Below are 27,031 nucleotides of genomic sequence, written 5' to 3' on the forward strand. Positions count from 1 at the left end.
TAATTGGTGGGCTGACTTAATTCACTAGAGACATATGGAAAACATGCTTTCTAAGAGCGTGACTCCTCATACTGTATTCCATAAAAATGTAAAACGCGCAAAGACTAAAATGATCTTAGTCATCTAAAGGTATGCTTCCACATACTGACTAGTAGGGGTGCGGCCGAAGCAAAATCAGAAAATCCATGTACAAAATCTATGCAGTTTTCCAATGATTTTCCAATAAATATTCTAAAGCAGCTTTAGCAGTCAACTTGCTTGGAAAAAATTGGAAAAAAACAGTGAATGTGAATAAAACTGTCCCAAACAAGCAACCGTTATTTGCATCTATTTGCTTATAAAAATGCTACATTTGTACATAGCCTAAGGGACAATTTATAAAACCAAATAGATAGCTGAAATAAACTGTTTATGCTACTTCTAAAATACAGAATGTGAAACAAGTAAACCAAATGCAGACATCCATTGGCCTAGATATTCGGGACTGAAAAGGCCATTACTATGGAGAATATTCGAAACAATATATAATGTTATACAGTAGGCGGAAAATACATTTTCGCTGCATGATCAACTGTGTATGAAAGACAAATTTAGACTATTAACCTGATCTCATATCCAACTAACCAGTCATAGAAATCTCTACCAAATGTGGAAATTATACACTCCTCCACATACTGTATCATTTTACAAAGAAATGCATTATTGCAGTGCAAATGCACCAGGCAGTCGCTCATTGGCCAGTAATCAGATAAGTACATGACTCAGTAATATTATTATAGTCATTAAAATCACACTATAGGAGCTATATTACTTGAGGACGCAATGGGGGGCTGCACTACGAACAATTACTACGAGGCGGATGAAAGTAAATAATACAGACAGGCAATAAAGCACTGCACATTCACATACTGCACAACTAAGTTAAAAATGATGGTACCAAAGCTCTAGAATGTAAAAGTACACAGAATATTATTACCTTGTCGGCATCGTTTAATAGAAAGAAGCTGCCAGAAAACTGAGGGAAGGAAAGCAGACACATTTTTTAATATCTTTATTTATAGAAGAGGCAGACTGCTATGAAGCTTTCAATGCCAACTCCCACTATCTGTGTCTATTCTAGCAGGGACACTAGAATTTCATTCCCTTCCCCGCAGATGGGCTAAAAGCACGGTTTCTAACCCAATGCAGAGAATGCTGTGAATAAAGATACTTACTGATTTTCTCCTCGCCTCGGGAAAAAGGGAAGCAGCAGAGCTGGCCCATGGCACCGTGTTATGCCCTCCAAACACCTTAAAGTGCAGATCAGTGCACAGGCTGGCAGAACGCTGCTTATTCCACAGACAAGGGAGGGAGCATAGGAGGAACCGAAGAGAAGAGAACCACAGGCTGTGGTGAAAGGAGAGCTCCTCCTCCCTGTCCTGCTGCTTGATGCAATGGCAATGGGGCTGACAGCACAGCAGAAAATGACACAAGTGCAATCCCTGTCTGATTAGCCCAATTATTACCATGCCAGTCCTACCGGACAGGACTCACAATAGATACAATAACTTCCCTTTTTCTAAGGCGTACGCTCGTTTATGAAGCTTTACCATGGCATAATGGTATGGGCCACTTAGGCTATGCGCACACGTTGGAGATTTGCCTGCGGATTTTTCTGCACTAAATCCGCAGCTCTTGGCAGATGCGTTTTTGCGCGGTTTTGTATGCGTTTTTTTTATGCGTTTTTGAAAGCTAAATAAAAATGAATTGAACAAAAAAAAAGACTTGTGATGTCATGTCTTGTCCAACCTTTTACATTTGTCCAACCCAAACTCCATTACACACATAGATAGACAGATATAGATAGATAGATAGATAGATAGATAGATAGATAGATAGATAGATAGATAGAAGGAATGAGATAGATGTAGATAGATATATGGATAGTTAGGCTACTTTCACAAATCAGGTTTTTGCCGTCAGGCATAATCTGGCAAGTTTTGAAAAAAACGGATCCTTTTTTTTTTTCGCCGGATCTGTTTTTTTTCTCATAGAGTTGTATTAGCGCCGGATTGCGCCTGATGGCCACACGTTTCATCCTTTTTTGCCAGATCCGTCAAAAGAAACGGTTTCCGGCGGATGGAGAAAACGTACAGAGGAAAGTTTTTTCTGTCCGGCGAAAAAACGCGCAGTTGACGGATCTGGCAAAAAACATATGAAACGGAGATGTGAAATGATGAATCCGGCCTCCGAATTCGGTTTTCATGCATTTTTTCCATTGAAATCATGTACATTTTCCGATCTCCCTCTCGCTTTCTCTATAGAAAAAAAACGGATCAGTTGCATCAGTTTTTCACTATTTGCAACGGATCCATTTTTTAAAAAATTCACCCGATTCTGCATGACGGAAACAAACTGATGTGTGAAAGTAGCCTAACTATCCATATATCTATCTACATCTATCCATCAGGCAGGTTCCGGCGAATTTTTGAAAAAACTGATCCGTTGCAAATAGTGAAAAACTGATGCAACTGATCTGTTTTTTTGAGAAAGAACGGAAATTGTGCATGATTTCAATGGAAAAATGCATGAAAAACCAGATTCGGAGGCCGGATTCATCATTTCACATCTCAGTTTCATACGTTTTTCGCCTGATCCGTCGCCAGGCGTTTTTTCGCCGGACAGAAAAAAACGTTTTTCTGTACGTTTTCTCTGTCCGCTGGAAACAGTTGTTCTGACGGATCCGGCAAAAAAAACGAAACATGTGGCCATCAGTCGCAATCCGGTGCTAATATAACTCTATGACAAAAAAAACGGATCCGGCGGAAAAAAAACCACGGATCCGTTTTTTTCAAAACTCGCCGGATTGTGCCTGGCGGCAAAGACCTTATGTGTGAAAGTAGCCAGATAGATATATGGATAGATATATCTTGTTAAATAACAAAAGATGCAGCACTCACCAGATTCTTGCTGAAGATAGTGTCCTTTATTCGCTTAAAGCGATGTGAGACATTATGCGGAGAGGCGGCAGGAAAGAGGATTGGGTGCGGGGGAGAGGAGAAGGACTACGGCCGTTTCACGCAAAATGCGCTTCCACGGGTCCAGGTGCACAAACAAGTGTGTCGTTTCCTTTTTATAGGAGTCGACAGGTGAGTGAAGAAAGTGAGTAAGTGTAAAAACAACATATAATTACACATAACAATTAAAATCACTTTGTGCTGCGGAAATGCATAAACAATAACATTGGAATATACAATTATTACAATCACAAGATGCAATATTTGGAATGAATCATTATTGCAATCATAAAAATATTGACATGTCAAGTTTGTCATTTAGTCCTATTGGACCTTGAGCATACGAATAGGTCCGATAACACACACAGTGCATGATTTCATCTTATGCAAAAGCAAATATGTGGTCTATGTCATCTTTTGTCCATGTTTATTTTATTATATAGGCAAAACCATTCGCCCAATGACAGTAAGATTTAGAGAGCATTACAGATCAATATCCACAGGCAAGGGATCTTTACGTTTTATTAAGCACATACAGGAAAAACATAATGCAGATCCTAATGTGTTACGTTTCGCCGGCTTGGAGGTGGTTAAAAATCCACCCCAAGGTGGCGATCGAAATAAAATTCTCCTACAACATGAAGCAAGGTGGATTATAAAGACAAATGCTCAAGGTCCAATAGGACTAAATGACAAACTTGACATGTCAATATTTTTATGATTGCAATAATGATTCATTCCAAATATTGCATCTTGTGATTGTAATAATTGTATATTCCAATGTTATTGTTTATGCATTTCCGCAGCACAAAGTGATTTTAATTGTTATGTGTAATTATATGTTGTTTTTACACTTACTCACTTTCTTCACTCACCTGTCGACTCCTATAAAAAGGAAACGACACACTTGTTTGTGCACCTGGACCCGTGGAAGCGCATTTTGCGTGAAACGGCCGTAGTCCTTCTCCTCTCCCCCGCACCCAATCCTCTTTCCTGCCGCCTCTCCGCATAATGTCTCACATCGCTTTAAGCGAATAAAGGACACTATCTTCAGCAAGAATCTGGTGAGTGCTGCATCTTTTGTTATTTAACAAGTTGGAAAGTCTGTCTGCTTTATATGCTAAGCACCACCCGGCATCGGCAAACACATAGACTTGTGGCTTGAAGTTTATGCCGAGACTTCTCCTACACTGTTACTGCCTGTGAAGATTAACACATCGAGTGCCGCTCAGTTCCTTTTCTGCGGGTCAGTGGATAGATATATCTATCTATCTACAGATATATCTATCTATCTATCTATAAATATATCTATAGATCGATATAGCCATAGTTATCCATCTATAGATATATCCATAGTTATATCTATAGATATATCTATACATATATCCATAGTTATCCATGTATAGATATATAGATTTATCTATGGATAATATATATCTATAGATATATCCATAGATATATAATAGCGAGGCCTATGTTTCTTACTGAACGTTTAATTTAAAAAATAAAAAAAACGGAAAAAAATGGCGTGGGCTCCCGCGCAATTTTCTGCGCCAGAGGTGGAAAGCCGATTGCCGAGGGCCAATATTTGTAGCCTGGGAAGGAGGTAATACTCATGGCCCCCTCCCAGGCTATGAATATCAGCCCACAGCTGTCTGCGTAGCCTTTACTGGCTATTAAAATAGGGGGCCCCCCAAAAAAATGACGTGGGGTCCCCTATATTTTGTAGCCAGAAAGGCTACGCAGACAGCTGCGGGCTGATATTCATAGCCTAGAGAGGGGCCATGGATATTGACACCCCCCGGCTACAAATACCAGCCCTCAGACGCCCCAGAAATGGCGCATCCGTAAGATGCGCCAATTCCGGCACTTAGCCCACTCCCGAGTAGCGGTGGGATATGGGGTAATAAGGGGTTAATGTCACCTTGCTATTGTAAGGTGACATTAAGCCGGTTTAATAATGGAGAGGCGTCTATAAGACGCCTCTCCATTATTAATCCTAGAGTAGTGAAAGAGTTAAAAAAAAAAAGACACAGCCAGAAAAAAGTATTTTATTATTTTAATTTAACCATACTTACCATACTCGATCGCCTGTAAAAAAATTAAAAAATAATAAATCGTATACTCTCTGTCCGATGCAGTCCAATTAATAACGAGTGTCCCACGACGATCTCTCCTATAAAACAGTGACATCGGGTGATGTCACTGCTCTATAGGGCCTTCAGTGACACACTGACAGGAAACAATGGCTCCTGCAGTGTATCACTGAGGTTACCTTAGTTCAGGGTCTCACTTTATGGCATTGCTGGGTGGGAACTTTCTCACACAGCAGTGCCACAAGTGAGACTAGGAACTATTTCTCACGGGGCGGAGGAATACAGTGCGGAAGGATACCTTCCGTCATTGTATTCCTGGAGCCCCTGGAGAGCGGTCGCATCAGCTGATGCTGCTGCTCTCCACGGTAGATCGTCGTGGGACACTCGTTTCAATTGGATTTCTGTGGATCAGGGAGTATAGTGTTTGTTTATTTGACAGGATAACAAAAAAATTTCAACTTGTACAGCTAAAATGTGTCTGGCCATCATTTGCAGTCTTTCACTGGCACTGTTCAGACTAAAGCCTAGTGTAAACTGTTTATCTGCTTCCGGCTGCAGACAATTTTCATTTTTGCACTTTCACTTTATATCCTCATCGTTCATAAGCTGTGTTTTTTTTTTAAACTTTTCGATTGACAATTTTTGCGGTACAACTTGTGGTTTTGAATGACACCATTCACTTCCATATACAATATACTGAAAAACAGAAATCAAAAATTATTTGTGAAATAGAATTGTGAAAAACTGAAATGACATGATTGTTATTTGGGACTTATTTGATGGCGTTATCTGTGCACTGTAATGACTCCATAACTTTGCTTGGATTAATTTCATAAAGGTTATCACATAGAGTTAATTTTTCTATGCAAACACACTCAAGCATGCAGATTAGTGAGATGTTCCTCTTTCCCAGTGAAGCCTACACTTCCTTCTTCACTGCATACATTGACACATCTTCATCAGAATGCTTTCATACATATAGGAGAACATCCCCACTTGATAGACTCAGAGGTCAATACTATATTTTCCTTTTTTCAGTAAGTTTAGAAAACAAATATGTGCTTGGTTATTGATTTCCACAGCAAAATCAGCAGCCTGCCAGGGGTTTTGGAATTGGCCACATTTTGAAAGGAGTCGTCTCAGATGAGACAATTTCTTTAAAGGGAACCGGTCACCAGGAATAATGCTGTTAATCTGCAGGTAACAGCATTATGATACTGTCCGGCACCTGCCAGCAGCCAACTGCAGCCGGGAGAAAATGATCTTTACTCTCCCTGCCAGTCTTCGGTATTCAGTCATGAAAGCAGGGGTGTCGGCTCAGTCACCGCTCTGAGTATACAGAGTGACCGCTGTAACCACGCCCCAGGGCCTGAAAGACAGCCGGCCACAATGTACAGCCATTGTCAGTTAGGGCCTCCATTACTGAATACCGAATGCTGGTGAGGAAAATAAAGATTATTTTCTCCCCACTGCATTCACCTGCATGCAGTCGCAAGACAGCATCATAATGTTGTTAACCTGCATAACCTGAAGACCCACCTCTTCCGACAAGCCTACAACCTGCAGTAACCACCGATCGACCAAACCGCTGCATGACCAGCTCTATCCTCACCTACTGTATCCTCACCCATCCATTGTAGATTGTGAGCCTTAGCGGGCAGGGTCCTCACTCCTCCTGTACCAGTTGTGACTTGTATTGTTTAAGATTATTGTACTTGTTTTTATTATGTATACCCCTCCTCATATGTAAAGCGCCATGGAATAAATGGCGCTATAATAATAAATAATAATAATATTAACTTATATATCTGAAGGTTAATGGCATTATTTCTGGTGACTGGTTCCTTTAAAAAGGTAATTGTATTTTCAAGTAACTTTTCAAAATAAGTTGTTGTCACGTAGTGACAAGGGACTATGGGCATCTACCCAATTTCTCAAGATAGGAGCACCGTCAGCTACACCTCTCTCTTGGATGGTCTTGTACTTTACTACGCTTCTATTTTAACCCTTATCTGTTCCCTGCCCCACCCAGTGAGGTGTGAGGCCGAAGTGTATTGGAAAACACTAACCAGACAGAAAGGGGGTTAACAGACAAGAATAAAAAAAAATACAATAATATAAATACACTCACAAAACAATAGAGTGGGAAACAGGGAGGAATAGGAGGCATAAACCAAATGGGAGAGGAAAAGATAAACACGCAAACCAATTTCACAAAGAAATCTCCTGAAAAACTCTGCAATCACCGACTCCTATCACTGAACTTCTACTTCAACTCCAAACCAGGAAGTAGAACCACTATCACTGGAAACTCCCAAGTGCCAGTGGAAGCATATACACCAGAGGAAAGTGGCCAACACAGAACAGCTGACACAACTCAGGATGGAAAGCTCTAGGAGATCAACTGAACTGATTAACCCTTGCAATGACAAAGCAAGGAAAACCTACACTGTTTAATAGGATAATGAAGCAGTTATAATTAGTGCAGAAGTTTGTATAACCAAACACCATGATCTTCTGGCCCCTCTCTGTTGTGGTATCTCTTTGTCAGCTGTCCTGTGTGTACATTAGGAATAACAATATATCTGCCCATAATGACTTGACTCCTGCATTTTCACCAGTTTTCCCCTATGCAGGCTCTCTATCTTTATTTGCAATTGACACTGAGCTGGTGGGAGGAAATTAGCTGCTATGTTGTCTCCCATACATAGCACAGCACAAAGATTCCTGCTTATCTTTTTGAGTGAATAGGATCAGGAGGCAGGAGGGAGAAGGAGAAGTGGATGATAATTGGGGAAGGAAGCAGATTCCTTTGATAAACATACAGTGCCTTGCGAAAGTATTCGGCTCCCTGAAACTTTTCAACCTTTTCCCACATATCATGCTTCAAACATAAAGATACCAAATGTACATTTTTGGTGAAGAATCAACAACAAGTGAAACACAATTGTGAAGTTGAATGAAATTTCTTGGTTATTTTAAAGTTTTGGGGAAATTCAAAATCTGAAAAGTGGGACGTGCAATATTATTCGGCCCCTTTACTTTCAGCAAACTCACTCCAGAAGTTCATTGTGGATCTCTGAATGATCCAAAGTTGTACTAAATGCCTAATGATGATAAATATAATAATCCACCTGTGTGTAATCAAGTCTCCGTATAAATGCATCTGCTGTGATAGTCTCAGGGTTCTGTTTGAAGCACAGAGAGCATCATGAAGAACAAGGAACACAACAGGCAGGTCCGTGATACTGTTGTGGAGAAGTTTAAAACCGGATTTGGATACAAAATGATTTCCAAAACTTTAAACATCCCAAGAAGCACTGTGCAAGCAATCATATTGAAATGGAAGGAGTATCATACCACTGCAAATCTACCAAGACCTGGCCGTCCCTCTAAACTTTCATCTCAAACAAGGAGAAGCCTGATCAGAGATGCAGTCAAGAAGTCCATGATCACTCTGGATGAACTGCAGAGATCTACAGCTGAGGTGGGACAGACTGTCCATAGGACAACAATCAGTCGTACACTGCACAAATCTGGCCTTTATGGAAGAGTGGCAAGAAGAAAGCCATTTCTCGAAGATATCCATAAAAAAGTGTTGTTTAAAGTTTGCAACAAGCCATCTGGGAGACACACCAAACATGTGAAAGAAGGTGCTCTGGTCAGAGGAAACCAAAATTGAACTTTTTGGCAACAATGCCAAACAATATGTTTGGTGTAAAGGCAACACAGCTCATCATCCTGAACACACCATCCCCACTGTCAAACATGGTGGTGGCAGCATCATGGTTTGGGAAGATGGTTAAAATTGATGGGAAGATGGATGGAGCCAAATACAGGACCATTCTTGAAGAAAACCTGTTTGAGTCTGCAAAATATCTGAGACTGGGACAGAGATTTGTCTTCCAACAAGACAATGATCCCAAACATAAAGCAAAATCTACAATGCAATGGTTCACAAATAAACGTATCCAGATGTTAGAATGGCCATGTCAAAGTCCAGACCTCAATCCAATCGAGTATCTGTGGAAAGGGCTGAAAACTGCTGTTCAGAAACGATCTCCATCAAACCTCACTGAGCTCGAGCTGTTTGCCAAGGAAGAATGGGCAAGAATTTCAGTCTCTCGATGTACAAAACTGACAGATACATGCCCCAAGCGACTTGCAGCTGTAATCGAAACAAAAGGTGGAGCAACAAAGTATTAAGTTAAAGGGGCCGAATAATATTGCACGCCCCACTTTTCAGTTTTTGAATTTCCACAAAAATTTAAAATAACCAATACATTTCGTTAAACTTCACGCTTGTGTTCTACTTGTTGATTCATCACCAAAAATTTACATTTGGTAACTTTATGTTTGAAGCATGATATAAGGGAAAAGGTTGAAAAGTTCCAGGGAGCTAAATACTTTCGCAAGGCGCTGTATATTACAAAGTTTCTTATATTCACCTGTACTATTCTATTTGTGCAAATTTTGTTGAAAGTAGCATTCCAATTTACCTATTTTATTTAATCCCATAAAGAGACTGTGATTCAACTTTTATTTTTAATCTTACACAGTATACCAAAGCTAGCATATTGTGCCTTTGTATATGTGCCATGTATAGAAATATGCACAGACATGTTAAAGAATATCCCTGGAATTTACTTGAGACAGCCCTGGGGACCTAGACCCGATCCCATGCTATCTGTATAATGACTGACAATCATGTCTACAGGATCGGGAGTTAAGAGTTCAGCGGTGTATCACAACTGTCCACCTGTAGATCATCGCGTAGTCACAATGGCAGTGCTTCAAGGTGAACTAATGTAATTAAGCTGTTGAAATACTATTACACTGAGGTGTGGGAAGGTGGGTCAATTCATCAATGATCTCTGCTATTACTGGTCATAGATATGTACTGAGCAAGCTGCATGAGTATTCAACCATTCATACATAGAATTTCAAAAATTTCCTTACCCCTATATAGCTAGTAGCAAGAAGAACTTTTGCCCCGATTCATCAAAGTTTTCGCTAGAAAACTTTTTGAGAAGATGCACATTTTTTTGCACAACTTAGTTACCGGTATGTAAAAATTTTGAATGAATTGGCATTTTTACACAAAGTCTTGGCAGCTCCACCCACGCTTTTAAAAAAGGATGTTTGCTAGAAGGAGGCACTGTAGAGTGTGGCCAGAAAATTCTCTATAATTTATACCACATGAAATTGACTCCCATTTTCATTTGTTATGGTGACACACAACAGCTGAAATATGCGCCAAATTAATTAAGAGGCGAACACTTAATTAATTTGGCGCATCCTACTCCAACATACTGCTCATCAAGACTGGTGTCCAAAACGCCAGGTTTGATGAATTGGGGCTTTTGTTTTAATAGGTTGTAATTAGATTTCAATTCATGCATCAGTAACTACACTGCTTGCATTGTTTCCATTTCTTGTGACAGCTCAATAAGCGAAAATCAATGATTAGCATAGTGATTTACGGTTTTTACATTTAAAGTCCAGTGAAATGCTCACAGCATCAAATTCCTGCAGTCCAGTGTTTTTTTTGTTTGAACACATCAGACTGATATGATGAAACATGTTTTATACAGTTACGTCCATATATATTTGGACAGAGACAACATTTTTCTAATTTTGGTTATAGACATTACCAAAATAAATTTTAAAAAATCCCAATTCAGATGCAGTTGAAGTTCAGACTTTCAGCTTTCATTTGAGGGTATCCACATTAAAATTGGATGAAGGGTTTAAGAGTTTCAGCTCCTTAACATGTGCCACCCTGTTTTTAAAGGGACCAAAAGTAGTTGCAAAATTGACTCCAAGGCTATTTCATCGACAGGTGTGGGCAATCCCTTCATTATGTCATTCTCATTTAAGCATATAAAAGGCCTGGAGTTGATTTGAGGTGTGGTGCAGGCATTTGAAGGTTTTGCTGTGAAGTAAACATGCGGTCAAAGGAGCTCTCCATGCAGGTGAAAAAGGTCATCCTTAAATTGTGAAAACAGAAAAAACCCATCCGAGAAATTGCTACAATATTAGGAGTGGCAAAATCTACATTTTGGTACATCTTGAGAAAGAAAGAAAGCACTGGTGAACTCATCAATGCAAAAAGACCTGGGCGCCCACAGAAGACAACAGTGGTGGATGATCGCAGAATAATCTCCATGGTGAAGAGAAACCCCTTCACAACAGCCAACCAAGTGACCAACACTCTCCAGGAGGTCAGCGTATCAATATCCAAATCTACCATAAAGAGAAGACTGCATGAAAGTAAATACAGAGGGTTCACTGCACGGTGCAAGCCACTCATAAGCATCAAGAATGAAAAGGCTAGACTGGACTTTGCTAAATAAAACATCTAAAAAAGCCAGCACAGTTCTGGAAGAACTTTCTTTGGACAGATGAAACCAAGATCAACCTCTACGTGAATGATGGAAAGAGAAAAGTATGGCGAAGGCATGGTACAGCTCATGATCCAAAGCATACCACATCATCTGTAAAACACGGCAGAGGCAGTGTGATGGCTTGGGTATGCATGGCTGCCAGTGGCACTGGGTCACTGGTGTTTATTGATGATGTGACATAGGACAGAAGCAGCAGAATGAATTCTGAGGTATTCAGAGACATACTGTGTGCTCAGATCCAGCTAAATGCAGCCAAACTGATTGGTCGTCGTTTCATACTACATACTACAGATGGACAATGACCCAAAACATAAAGCCGAAGCAACCCAGGAGTTTATTAAAGCAAAGAAGTGGAATATTCTTGAATGGCCAAGTCAGTCACCTGATCTCAACCCAATTGAGCATGCATTTCACTTGTTAAAGAATAAACTTCAGACAAAAAGGCCCACAAACAAACAGCAACTGAAAACCACCGCAGTGAAGGCCTGGCAGAGCATCAAAAAGGAGGAAACACAGCGTCTGGTGATGTCCATGAGTTCAAGAATTCAGGCAGTCATTGCCAGCAAAGGGTTTTCAACCAAGTACTAAAAATGAATATTTTATTTAAAATTATTTAATCTTTCCAATTACTTTTGGTCCTGATAAAAACAGGGTGGCACATGTTAACGAGCTGAAACCCTTCATTCAATTTTAATGTGGATACCCTCAAATGAAAGCTGAAAGTCTGAACTTCAACTGCATCTAAATTGTTTTGTTTAAAATTCATTGTGGTAATATCTATAACCAAAATTAGAAAAATGTTGTCTCTGTCCAAATGGACATAACTGTATGTGCAATATTTCAATCATTTAATAACTTACTAAAATCAGTCTTCTTCCTACTACATTCCATTTTCTACAATCTATCCTTAATGCAAAAGTCAGGATCAAATTTCTGTTCAGCCGCTACTCCAGTGCACCCCAGCTTGTGCCAGTTATTTCTCTGGTTGGTCAGATACTTCAGAATGCAAAATAAACTTATCACATTCGCCCTACATCTCATCCCACACCTCTCTCCACAACTCAAATCATGGTCTCCTTTTTAATTGATTCCAGACTAACATCCCCATACTCTTAAAGAGGTTGTCCACTACTTTTAGATTGATGACTTATAATTTGGATAGGTCATCAATGCCTGATCAGTCAGGGTCCGACACCCCACACCCCCTGCCAATCAGCTGTTACTGGTGTCGGCAGCTGCCAGCAGGAAGTACTCCCTTACCAAGCTGCTCCATCTTCTTGTAGTGGCCGCTGCAGGCTACTATCTATCTGCCTCCTTTTTATTTGAATTGGGGCCGGATGTGCAGTACCAAGCCTCGGCCGCTACAAGTAAACGGAGCAGCTCGGCAAGTGATTACTTCCTGCCGGCTGCTGCTGACACCAATAAGAGCTGATAGATGGGGGGTGCTGGGTGTCAGACCTCGGCCAGTCAGACATTGATAACCTATCCTAAGGATAGATTATCAATGTAAAGGTAGTGGACAACCTCTTTATCCTTCCACTCCCATCTCCAAGACATTTCTCATGCTACAGCGGCTCTCTGTAGTGCTCAGACAACTGGGTTTTAAGTGTCCACAACTTAAGGGCTTGCTCACACCACTGTATCAGTCCAAGTGCGACGCAGCAAAACATCGGATCACATTCGGACCAATGTTAGTCTATGGGGCTGTGCACATGTCCAAATTATTTCCTCTGAGCTGATGGGAGGAAAAAAACACAATATACTCGAGTTTGATCCAATATTCAGATAGCACTTGCAACTCAATGAGTGCGCATAAATCATTGGACTGCACTTGGATGACAGCCGTGTACTGACACACTGGAGAAGATGAATTACAGTGTGCCTCAATTTTCTCATCTGAGAGAATATCACACAGCGTTTGATCAGAATGTCGTTGGCATAATCATCCCAATTCTCTCGCATGACCCTAGGCTAAAGCGAACTCTAAAAACACATCTTTTCAGGCAGTCCTATCCCATTATCTCACTAATCAAACTTTTTCTCATTTCTTTCATCTGTTCTCACGCACTTTATGCATTCAGTTGCACTTTACACCTGAAAATACACATATACAAGCTGATGACTGAATCCTACAGCTTTATATGAATACTAGAGGCCGAGAGAATTGTATAAAGGAAACCTATCAGGTCCCCCATGCTTCCCAATCTAGCAGCAGTCACCTATTTGTGATTAACCCTCCGTCACATACAATATTCGGACTAACGAGTTCACATACAATGTGCCTGTCAGGCGCCTGCTGGAAAAATACCTATAATATCTAATATTTGCAATTTCAGTGCTCTAAAAGTGATCAGTGACCTTCATAGGGATGTAATAAAAGAGACTACACATAATCAGTTGCAAAAAAAAACATTTACTTAACATAAAACTAATAACTATGAAATACAAACTTTTCAAAACTCCCGCCAAATAGTCCCCAGTTCGACTCTCTCAAAAAAAATGTACAAAGAAAATTTTTGAACACAAACTTAATTTTAAGGTACCTTAAGTACTATTAAAAACATATTCAATCAGAAGTAGATGCTGAGGTTTCCCTAGAAAAGTCACACTTGCAGAGCAAATAGCAAGAATTACACACCATTTTTGCATGTGTCAGGCAAATTGCTTTATGACATTTGAGACATTCATAATTTGAAAGCCTTCTGGTTCCGCTTTCCGTTTGGCAGGTGGTGCATCTCCTTCTTCTGTGAGGTGGTGCAGATGGTGACTTTTCACCATCATCTTCTGGGCGGAACCTTTTGAGCTGAACTTGAAGGTGAGAGGGGATACCGATTGTTTTCACGCTTCTCCTGCGTAGCTCTCCAAGTACTAGTTCATGGGCCAATGTTTTCAGATACAATCGTCTACGGAGTGGTTCAAGCTTGTTTTCAAGATAAATTACTTGTGAATTTATACCACCCAAATTCAACATAGCAAAAAATATGACCATTGGCCAGCGTTTGATGTTTCTGCTGACGTTGAAAGTGGAGCACATCTGATCTGCTGTATCCACACCCCCTTTGGTGGCATTGTAAAATGTAATTATCTCCGTTTTTTTTTCTGCCCCAGTCCCAGGATCGATGGCAGCATCATCATGAAGTGTTGATAGAAGAAGTACGATTTTTTTGGCATGTGGTACATAGGAAACTAAAGCCTTTCCATTATGGAATGCAAACATACTGCTGTACTGTTGTCTCTCTTTCACACTTACAAACTGTGGCGGCAATTCCCTTTTGTTTTTTCTTACAGTTCCCACATATGACAGCTTCTGAATTTTCAGATAATCAATCAGATCACAACTTGTAAACCAATTGTCAGCTGTAATATTGCGACCCGATCCAAATAAGGGTTCAGCCAGTCTTTTTACAACATCAATGGGTTTGTTGCTCACACAGTAAGGACCTTCTGTTGTTTTCCTGCATAAACTTCCAGGTTGTAAGTGTAGGTCTTACTGGCATCAACAAGGGCATACATTTTTATTCCATATTTGTTTGGCTTTGATGGAATATATTGACGAAAGGCACATCTACCACGAAAACCAGGGAGCATTTTGTCAATAGTGAGATTCTCTCCAGGGTAATAACTTTGTTTACAGTTTACAACAAATCTTTGAAATATATCACGAATTGGAGCAAGTCGGTCATGTGTTTTGCGTTCAGTTCGGGTAGTTCTGTCGTCAAACCGAAGGCAAAGAATTAGAATCTTGAATCTGTTTATGGACATAACAAGGCTAAATTTTTCAACTCCATCCCCATCTTTACCCCAAAGTTCCTCCAAACTTTGTCTATTTGCCCTATAAGCTCCTGCAAGGTACAGTAATCCAAAAAAAGCACGCAGTTCTATTTCATCTGTGGGCTTGATGGTTCTGTTGCAGATGTACTTGTCCTTTATAATGTCTATATATTGGTTGGTATATGTGACAATAGAGTCCAGAATGTCATCTGTAAATATACTGTTCCAGCATTCAACTGCAGTTTTTGCATTACGTGCAGTTCCTATTACTGCAGGAAGGTGAGTAATAATGTTTAAAGGTTCCCTACGTTTTTTCTGGAATGGCTTCTTGTTCCATTTAGTATTTTTATCTTTTCCAATATAATATGCTCCAACTTCTTCATCCTCACCACTGTCACCATCTTGCTCTGTTTCAGAATCCAGGACACATTCTTCCACCTCATCATGAGAATCAATCTCACTTTCCTCTCCTAAATCCTCATTCAGTGTGAGGTCTCTATCATCTAACAGTATGTTTGTTACTTCCTCAACATCAAGTTGTTTGGATAAATTGTACATTTTCCTCTCCATTTCAGCAGATAATCTGAAGCAAGAGAAGGAATATGTTAGGGAACTACTGTATATGCCTGAGCAGCACACTTTCTTTTATAAAATCTCCCTTATTTCTATGAAATATCCTCACATTTTGTGCTATACATTCATAAAACAAGCTAAATAAACTATTGTGATGAATAAAAACATAAAATACCAACCTTACTGAATGTGACGTATTCACATACAATGAGCATGAGAGATCTGTGCAGCTATATCCTCTCCCCTGAAGCTCTGAAATCCAACTGTGATATCAGGTTTCACAGACCTTCAAGAGACAGGAGACTACCTGGAGGGAGGGGGTTTCCTCACAATCTGGTGAGGAAGGAGAAATGAAAGTAAAAGAGAAGCGCCTGTCAGATCAGTTGTATGTGACGGAGGGTTAAACTCCCTCCCTATCCAGCCCTGTGTAACATAATTCAGTTGAATAAAAGCTTTAAAAAGCATTTATAACCTCCACTTTTCCTGTGATGAGGGCTTTGACTAGTCCATGGTGCGTTAGTTGCCCCAGAAAAGTCAACCCTCTTTCCATGTCATGACGCCGTAAAAGCATAATTTGCATGAGTAGCGTCATAGCAGCTTGTGCAAATCTTGTGCATGCGTACCGCTCATTCCGGCTACGTCACTGCCTCTCTGAAGCCTGGTGTATGCTTCCCGGCTTCAGAGATGCAGTGACGCTACTGGAATGAGTAATGCGCATGTGCTAGATTTGTATAAGCTGCAATGACCCCACTCATGCAAATTATGCTATCATGCTTACAGGGGCGTGGTAAGATGGGAAGAGGGAATAGTCTGGGGCAACTAATGCCCCATGGACTAGTCAAAGCCCTCACTGGCATAGGAAAAGCAAAGGATATAAATTATTTTTAAAGAATTCAACTGAATTATGTTACACAGGGATGGTTAGGGAGAAAATGTAATTACACATAGCTGAATTGTGTGGCATGGGGGACCTAACAGGTTCCCTTTAAATGCAAATTGAACTTGTAGTGCATTTTAAATTTGCAGATTCTGGTGAGTTTGAAAAATTTGATTTGTGCAAATCACTATAAAAATACTTGTCTCAATTTCACACATTGCAGAAGATTGCATCAGCCACAGAAGGTTCCCATGACTTCAGATGCGGGGGTGCGGACTTCGCCACAATGCCTTGCAGTTATTACATGTTATAGTGCCAATAATCAGGAGAGACTATCATATCTTGCATAAAAGCCGAGGCACGAAATGCAAAAATTATTTTAGGGCGATTCAGGATAGTCAGAGGACGTCTGAGCTCACACCTCAACAATATAGGTAAAAAACATTGGACAAATACTTGAGACAGTAATATGTTGAACATCTGCAGCACTAAAGACGAGGATTATAGTAGTATGCAAATAATATTTGTGACCATCTCAATCACAAAGTGTGCATGTTGCAAACATTTTTTTCTGCCGATTGCTTTATTAGTCATATTTTATATCTGTACATACCACATAATGCAGTGTCCTATTGAAGTTGTTGGCTTTCTGGACATGTTTCTACCTAGTTTTTTATTTCGCCATAATTGGGACGGGATGAATTTGGATATAAAAAAAAATAGAAAATATAGAAAAAAAAACTTAAAAATGTATACATTTAAGGCTACTTTCACACTGGCGTTTTTTGCCAGACGTCGCAATGCGTCGTTTATGGCAAAAAACGCATCCTGCAAAGTTGTTTGCAGGATGCGTTTTTGCCCCATAGATTAACATTAGCTATGCATTGCTACGCTTTGCCACACGTCGCAACCGTCGTGCGACGGTTGCGCCGTGTTCAAAAAACGTTAAATGTAACGTTTTTTGCTCCTGACGGACGTTTTTTCCAACCGCGCATGCGCGGCCGGAACTCCGCCCCTACCTCCCCGCACCTCACAATGGGGCAGCGGATGCGCCGGAGAAATGCATCCGCTGCACCCGTTGTGCAGTGCATCAAACGCTAGCGTCGGAATCTCTGCCCGACGCATTGCGACGGGGAGATTCCGACGCTAGTGTGAAAGTAGCCTAACTTGCTTTATTAGTCCACTTTGACAACAGCACATGTGGTTGTGGGAGATGCTAACAGCAGCCTAAGTAGCATCACCATAAGTGGCACAGGCATTCGGACAGTAGTACTACCAAACTCAAGTCATAACTGGCCTTACTTCCAGAAATCATATTAGTGGGAGGAAGTAGAAAATGTTATACAATGTTATGGAAATTTATGGCACATCACTTTTTCTGTCACATGTTATCTCTTATAGCGACACAGTCAGTTTGAGTCAGTGTTCTGCACAGAAAAGTCTACCTAATCACAAATGACTAAGAAGGATAATTTTTTTATCGCATTTTAATTGAAAAAAAAACCATTAAAAATCTCACTTTGTGCTCTGTTATTAAATAGGCTATGGTTACTATAGAATTAACACTGTTTCTATTGTGAGGTCACCTTGACATTACTAAAGCTGTATTTGTGTTAAAAGAGCTCAAAATACTTGGATACAGTCCTAAAAGTCCTCAGGGGAATTGGATGCTTTGCAGTGGTGTAATTTGTGGCAAATCGATTTGCAACAACATCAATTTTCTGGAAAAAACTGTTGAACCTGGTAAACTGGATTTTCAAGAGATTTGATAAACTTTGATTCATTTCCTTATTTATTATTACGCTGTAATGTTTGCTATTGTAAAGACCAATGAACGTAGAAAGCAGCTGGAGGATAATTTCAGATGAAAAAAAGAGTTGATGGTAAATTGGATAAAATGTGCAATAAGTTCCGAAAAGAGATGTGATCAGATATAAGGATAAAGTGAAAGGTTTGACACGAGATGAAACATGTAAAAAAAATTGGTTAAGTCAGTTTTGAAACGTGTACCTTTTGTTTCTACTTATGGTCTAGCTAGAGGACAGATTGGGAATATTTTGAGGAAACATTGGGGTTTACTCCAAAAAGGTATGTCATCTATACTGGAACTTGCTTTGTTACCTATTTTATCCTATAGACGTAGTCAAAATTTAAAGGACAAACTTGTTAAATCTGATGTGGGAGGATTATTGTTGATGTGTACATATATATTGTGATTGTTATTTTCCCCATGCCTTCTTTTTCTTTCCCAATTGACATGTGATGGTGAATTAGAAAGTGCACGTGTTTTGGGATTAATATAAGATTTTATATTGATATATTGATAGTTGTTCTTGAGGGGCTATGCCAATTATAATGTAAATAATGAATACAATATACAGAGGTCCATTCCTGTTTTTTGTGGGAGGTGAGGAGTTAAAATCTTGTTATGGTGATGCATCCCCGCTGTCATGGATGTGACCAGATATGGCGTTTTCTATGTCATCCAATATCATAGGGTGCAAGGACGCTAGCTACTGAGGCTTATATTTACATTATTAGATCAGATGACCTAGTTGTTAGGGTGATGGCAGGACGCTTCCCCCCCCCCCGATGTGCGCAGGCGCCCTGACTGTGGTGTTCGTGAGCAGTCATGTGACGCAGTCACGGGTGTTGACACAGACGTCGGCAGTTGAGTCCGCATACGCGCCGGGTGTGTGTACACGGACGGTGGATCAGCAAATGGTAGCGGTTCTTAGAAGTGTCAGGACTAAGTAACTATGATTAGCCAGGAATCTAGGCGGTATGAGCGCCAATGATTTTACCAACATGGATTGGTTCCTCACTTACCTTGTTTATGTGGTGGGTCCTGATTGGACTTTGGTTTCTCTGCCAACGAGAATGCGGTTTTAAGATTGGTTAGTTTTTTGCACTGAGGGTTATTTACATATTATTGTTTTGTTGTTTTTCTTTTTTCTTGAGAGTCTTTATGTAAGATTATAAATATATTATATGTGAAGATTATGTATTTTAAGATTTGTCTCACATGTATTTTTGTATTTATTTTAAGCGGGCAGTACTTTGTTAGGCTGCCATTTTATGTATTGTGTATGCTTGACAAAAACCTCTATTGGTCGAAACGTTGCATCATGGCAGAATAAAGTTTGTTGTGAATTTTTTCATCACCTCGATTGGATGCTGTTCCTTTTTCTTGCTGGACTGCTATTGTATAGACGTCACCCGAATGAACTGTAAAGTTCTACAAAATAATTGGTGATATATATTGTTATTATTATTATTATTATTATTTATTATCTAGATGGAAATCATTTTGTTAAAGGCCACAGATTATTAATAATTGAATTCCCCATTGTTTGTCACCATTACTGACTGGTGACTCAGAATGTCCCTGGCACTGGTTCCATACTTCAGGCAATCAGATCATTCCCTAGATAGTCACACACAAAAAATGCACTTGGATGAAATATCTGGAAAGTTTAATAATGAAAAACAAATGAAATGATTAGCATATATCCTGCTCCATGTGACTTACGGTATTTAAAGTTGTGCATTCTCAAAAAGTGTTATACATTCTTTTTCACAACTAATTGCAAGTCATACCATTCATTTTTATTAAAAATAAGCTGACTGTTGCAGTTTCCTGCTGCTGCTCCAAAGATCAGCTATAATCTGTGGGTGAACCTGGCAGCAAGGGTTGAAAAAAATTGGTTTAGCAAGGGAGATGTAAAGCAAGCTGGTTTTGAATTGTTTTATTTTAAAGTTTTAGTGGTAAGAATCTTTATAACAGTTTTTAAATATTAAAGGGGATATCCGTGACTTTATATAAAAAAAAAATGTAATTGCAACCTACCTGCCTGTTGTGTCCAGCGCCGTTTTTCCCCGGCATGGAGAGATCACAGGACAATCCTGCCACAGACTCAGAAGCCACAGCTGAAGTCACATCTCTAGAGTGGAGGCTTCTTTTCTAGTGATGAGTGAGTATACTCATTGCTTGGGTTTCCCAGAGCACGCTCGGGTGATCTCCGGATATTTGTTAGTGCTCGGAGATTTAGTTTTCATCACGGCAGCTGCATGATTTACGACGGCTGGACAGCCTGAATACATGTGTGGGTTGCCAGGTTTCTAGGGAAACCTCGCATGTATTCAGCTTGTCTAGCAGCCGTAAATCATGCAGCTGCATGGACAAAAACTAAATCTCTGAGCATTAACAAATACTCGGAGACCACCTGAGCATGCTAGGGCAAACTCGAGCAACGAGTACACTCGCTCATCACTATTCTTTTCCACTCAACTCTGTCAATGGCACGGGACTTCCGAGGTCATTATGATTGACAGCTGGATCCCCGCTGCCTAAGTGGGGGAGCCGGCTGCAATCAGAATGACCTCAGAAGTTCCGCTACGTCACGTCAGCAGAGACAACTGAATCCTCGACAGAAGAGGGTCTGTGACCTCTCAGTGCCAGGGAAGAATGGTGCCATACACAACAGGCAGGCAAGTTGTAATTACCTGCCTGTTAGTGCTTAGGCCCCATTTTATGTTTTCCATAAAGTCCCTGATATACCCTTTAAATAAGGGTATGCTGATATATTACATAACAGGATATAACACGGAATCTATACTAATAATTTATAAAATAGACATCAAATATCGACCCGCAAAGTCTTTATCTCTTCACCCCTCAGTGCAGGTCTAAAAGTGGTTTCTGTCATCTGGTGACTAATTAACCCCTTCCCGACCTTTGACGCATACGCTGCGTCATGAAAGTCGGTGCCATTCCGACCCATGACGCAGCATATGCGTCATGGAAAGATCGCGTCCCTGCAGGCCGGGTGAAAGGGTTAACTCCCATTTCACCCGATCTGCAGGGACAGGGGGAGTGGTAGTTTAGCCCAGGGGGGGTGGCTTCACCCCCTCGTGGCTACGATCGCTCTGATTGGCTGTTGAAAGTGAAACTGCCAATCAGAGCGATTTGTAATATTTCACCTAAAAAACTGGTGAAATATTACAATCCAGCCATGGCCGATGCTGCAATATCATCGGCCATGGCTGGAAACACTTATGTGCACCCACCCCACCCCTCCGATCGCCCCCCCAGCCCCCCGATCTGTGGTCCGCTCCCCTCCGTCCTGTGCTCCGCTCCCCCGTCCTCCTGTCCGCTTCCCCGTGCACCAATCACACCCCCTGTGCTGCAATCAAACCCCCCCGCACTCCGATCCCCCCCCCGCACACAGCGACCCCCCCCCCCCGTGCTCCGATCCACCCCCCCGCACAGCGATCCCTCACCCCGTGCTCCAATCCTTCCCCGTGCTCCAATGCTCCCTCCCGTGTTCCGATCCACCCCCCCCCCATGATCCGATCCACCCCCCCGTGCTCCGACGCCCCCCCCGTGCCCTGATCTCCCCCCCCTTATACTTACCTGGCCGCCCGAGGTCCGTCCGTCTTCTTTCCTGGGCGCCGCCATCTTCCAAAATGGCGGGCGCATGTGCAGTGCGCCCGCCGAATCTGCCGGCCGGCAGATTCGTTCCAGAGTGAATTTTGATCACTGAGATATATCCTATCTCAGTGATCAAAATAAAAAAAATAGTAAATGACCCCCCCCTTTGTCACCCCCATAGATAGGGACAATAAAAAAAATAAAGAATTTTTTTTTTTTTCACTAAGGTTGGGGTAAGAACTAGGGTTAGGGTTAGGGGTAGGGTTAGGGGTAGGGTTAGGGTTAGGGTTAGGGTTAGGGGTAGGGTTAGGGGTAGGGGTAGGGTTAGGGCTAGGGATAGGGGTAGGGTTAGGGCTAGGGTTAGGGTTAGGGTTAGGGCTAGGGTTAGGGTTTCGGTATGTGCACACGTATTCTGGTCCTATGCGGATTTTTCCGCAGCGGATTTGAAAAATCCACAGTGCTAAACCGCTGCCGATTTATCGTGGATTTACCGCGGTTTTTCTGCGCATTTCACTGCGGTTTTACAACTGCGATTTTCTATTGGAGCAGTTCTAAAACCGCTGCGGAATCCGCAGAAAGAAGTGACATGCTGCGGAATGTAAACCGCTGCGTTTCCGTGCAGTTTTTCCGCAGCATGTGTACAGCGATTTTTGGTTCCCATAGGTTCACATTGAACTGTGCACTCATGGGAAACTGCTGCGGATCCGCAGCGTTTTCCGCAGCGTGTGCACATACCTTTAGAATTAGGCTATGTGCACACGGTGCGGATTTGGCTGCGGATCCGCAGCAGTGTTCCATCAGGTTTACAGTACCATGTAAACATATGGAAAGCCAAATCCGCTGTGCCCATGGTGCGGAAAATACCGCGCGGGAACGCTGCGTTGTATTTTCCGCAGCATGCCAATTCTTTGTGCGGATTCCGCAGCGTTTTACACCTGTTCCTCAATAGGAATCCACAGGTGAAATCCGCACAAAAAACACTGGAAATCCACGGTAAATCCACAGGTAAAACGCAGTGCCTTTTACCCGCGGATTTTTCAAAAATGATGCTGAAAAATCTCATACGAATCCGCAACGTTGGCACATAGCCTTAGAGTTGGGTTGGAATTAGGGTTGTGGTTAGGGTTAGGGGTGTGTTGGGGTTAGGGTTGTGGTTAGGGGTGTGTTGGGGTTAGGGTTGTGATTAGGGTTACGGCTACAGTTGGGATAAGGGTTAGGGGTGTGTTGGAGGTAGAATTGAGGGGTTTCCACTGTTTAGGCACTTCAGGGGGTCTCCAAACGCAACATGGCGCCACCATTGATTCCAGCCAATCTTGTATTCAAAAATTCAAATGGTGCTCCCTCACTTCCGAACCCCGACGTGTGCCCAAACAGTGGTTTACCCCCACATATGGGGTACCAGCATACTCAGGACAAACTGCGCAACAATTACTGGGGTCCAATTTCTTCTGTTACCCTTGAGAAAATAAAAAATTGCTTGCTAAAACATCATTTTTGAGGAAAGAAAAATGATTTTTTATTTTCACGGCTCTGCGTTGTAAACGTCTGTGAAGCACTTGGGGGTTCAAAGTGCTCACCACATATCTAGATAAGTTCCTTGGGGGGTCTAGTTTCCAAAATGGGGTCACTTGTGGGGGGTTTCTACTGTTTAGGCACACCAGGGGCTCTGCAAACGCAACGTGACGCCCGCAGATCATTCCATCAAAGTCTGCATTTCAAAAGTCACTACTTCCCTTCTGAGCCCCCACGTGTGCCCAAACAGTGGTTTACCCCCACACATGGGGCATCAGCGTACTCAGGAGAAACTGGACAACAACTTTTGTGGTCCAATTTCTCCTGTAACCCTTGGGAAAATAAAAAATTCTGGGCTAAAAAATTATTTTTGAGGAAAGAAAACGTATTTATTATTTTCACGGCTCTGCGTTATAAACTTCTGTAAAGCACTTGGGGGTTGAAAGTGCTCACCACACATCTAGATAAGTTCCTTTGGGGGTCTAGTTTCCAAAATGGGGTCACTTGTGGGGGGTTTCTACTGTTTAGGCACACCAGGGGCTCTGCAAACGCAATGTGACGCCCGCAGACCATTCCATCAAAGTCTGCATTTCAAAAGTCACTACTTCCCTTCTGAGCCCCCACGTGTGCCCAAACAGTGGTTTACCCCCACACATGGGGTATCAGCGTACTCAGGAGAAACTGGACAACAACTTTTGTGGTCCAATTTCTCCTGTAACCCTTGGGAAAATAAAAAAATTCTGGGCTAAAAAATTATTTTTGAGGAAAGAAAACGTATTTATTATTTTCACTGCTCTGTGTTATGAACTTCTGTGAAGCACTTGGGGGTTCAAAGTGCTCACCTCACATCTAGATAAGTTCCTTTCGGGGTCTAGTTTCCAAAATGGGGTCACTTGTGGGGGGTTTCTACTGTTTAGCCACATCAGGGGCTCTGCAAACGCAACGTGACGCCCGCAGAGCATTCCATCAAAGTCTGCATTTCAAAACGTCACTACTTCACTTCCGAGCCCCAGCATGTGCCTAAACAGTGGTTTACCCCCACATATGGGGTATCAGCGTACTCAGGAGAAACTGGACAACAACTTTTGGGGTCAAATTTCTCCTGTTACCCTTGGGAAAATAAAAAATTGCGGGCTAAAATTCATTTTTGAGAAAATAATTTTTTTTTTTTATTTTCATGGCTCTGCGTTATAAACTTCTGTGAAGCACTTGAGGGTTCAAAGTGCTCACTACACATCTAGATTAGTTCCTTTGGGGGTCTAGTTTCCAAAATGGGGTAATTTGTGGGGGATCTCCAATGTTTAGGCACACAGGGGCTCTCCAAACGCGACATGGTGTCCGCTAATGATTGGAGATAATTTTCCATTTAAAAAGCCAAATGGCGTGCCTTCCCTTCTGAGCCCTGCCGTGCGCCCAAACAGTGGTTTACCCCCACATATGGGGTATCTGCATACTCAGGACAAACTGGACAACAACATTTGTGGTCCAATTTCTCCTATTACCATTGGCAAAATAGGAAATTCCAGGCTAAAAAATCATTTTTGAGAAAAGAAAAATTATTTTTTATTTTCATGGCTCTGCATTATAAACTTCTGTGAAGCACCTGGGGGTTTAAAGTGCTCAGTATGCATCTAGATAAGTTCCTTGGGGGGTCTAGTTTCCAAAATGGGGTCACTTGTGGGGGAGCTCCATTGCATAGGCACACAGGGGCTCTCCAAATGCGACATGGTGTCCGCTAACAATTGGAGCTAATTTTCCATTCAAAAAGTCAAAAGGCGCGCCTTCCCTTCCGAGCCCTGCCGTGTGCCCAAACAGTGGTTTACCCCCACATATGAGGTATCGGCGTACTCGGGAGAAATTGCTCAACAAATTTTAGGATCCATTTTATCCTATTGCCCATGTGAAAATGAAAAAATTGAGGCGAAAATAAATTTTTTGTGAAAAAAAAGTACTTTTTCATTTTTACGGATCAATTTGTGAAGCACCTGAGGGTTTAAAGTGCTCACTAGGCATCTAGATAAGTTCCTTGGGGGGTCCAGTTTCCAAAATGGGGTCACTTGTGGGGGAGCTCCAATGTTTAAGCACACAGGGTCTCTCCAAACGCGACATGGTGTCCGCTATCGATGGAGATAATTTTTCATTCAAAAAGTCAAATGGCGCTCCTTCCCTTCCGAGCCTTACCATGTGCCCAAACAGTGGTTTACCCCCACATGTGAAGTATCGGTGTACTCAGGAGAAATTGCCAAACAAATTTTAGGATCCATTTTATCCTGTTGTCCATGTGAAAATGAAAAAATTGAGGCTAAAAGAATTTTTTTGTGAAAAAAAAGTACTTTTTCATTTTTACGGATCAATTTGTGAAGCACCTGGGGGTTTAAAGGGCTCACTATGCATCTAGATAAGTTCCTTGGGGCGTCTAGTTTCCAAAATGGGGTCACTTGTGGGGGAGCTCCAATTTTTAGGCACACGGGGGCTCTCCAAATGTGACATGGTGTCCGCTAAAGAGTGCAGCCAATTTTTCATTCAAAAAGTCAAATGGCGCTCCTTCCCTTCCAAGCCCTGCCGTGCGCCCAAACAGTGGTTTACCCCCACATATGAGGTATCAGCGTACTCAGGACAAATTGGACAACAACGTACGTGGTTCAGTTTCTCCTTTTACCATTGGGAAAATAAAAAAATTGTTGCTGAAAAATCATTTTTGTGACTAAAAAGTTAAATGTTCATTTTTTCCTTCCATGTTGCTTCTGCTGCTGTGAAGCACCTGAAGGGTTAATAAACTTCTTGAATGTGGTTTTGTGCACCTTGAGGGGTGCAGTTTTTAGAATGGTGTCACTTTTGGGTATTTTCAGCCATATAGACCCCTCAAACTGACTTCAAATGTGAGGTGGTCCCTAAAAAAAATGGTTTTGTAAATTTCGTTGTAAAAATGAGAAATCGCTGGTCAAATTTTAACCCTTATAACTTCCTAGCAAAAAAAAATTTTGTTTCCAAAATTGTGCTGATGTAAAGTAGACGTGTGGGAAATGTTATTTATTAACTATTTTGTGTCACATAACTCTCTGGTTTAACAGAATAAAAATTCAAAATGTGAAAATTGCGAAATTTTCAAAATTTTCGCCAAATTTCCGTTTTTATCACAAATAAACACAGAATTTATTGACCTAAATTTACCACTAACATGAAGCCCAATATGTCACGAAAAAACAATCTCAGAACCGCTAGGATCCATTGAAGCGTTCCTGAGTTATTACCTCATGAAGGGACACTGGTCAGAATTGCAAAAAACGGCAAGGTCTTTAAGGTCAAAATAGGCTGGGTCATGAAGGGGTTAAGGACACACTGTGGATGCTGTTGGACTAATAATT

At 41.4% G+C, this 27,031-nt stretch overlaps 1 protein-coding gene across 3 annotated transcripts in view; it reads right to left on the bottom strand.

Annotated features, from left to right (window-relative positions):
• Positions 1-27,031, bottom strand: part of AKAP7 (A-kinase anchoring protein 7) — a 189,506-nt gene that overhangs the window by 80,900 nt on the left and 81,575 nt on the right. The window contains exon 8 of one of the 3 annotated variants that reach the window (XM_069726018.1): positions 15,700-15,853. The exons of the other annotated variants lie outside the window; for them this stretch is intronic. Coding sequence (XP_069582119.1) covers positions 15,789-15,853 — 65 coding nt within the window. The 3' untranslated portion in view covers positions 15,700-15,788. Of the gene's footprint in view, positions 1-15,699; positions 15,854-27,031 lie in introns of those variants that run through there. 3 annotated transcript variants of the gene reach the window in all.

Source organism: Ranitomeya imitator, chromosome 5 (genome assembly GCF_032444005.1).
Source record: "Ranitomeya imitator isolate aRanImi1 chromosome 5, aRanImi1.pri, whole genome shotgun sequence".
Classification (NCBI taxonomy): domain Eukaryota; kingdom Metazoa; phylum Chordata; class Amphibia; order Anura; family Dendrobatidae; genus Ranitomeya; species Ranitomeya imitator.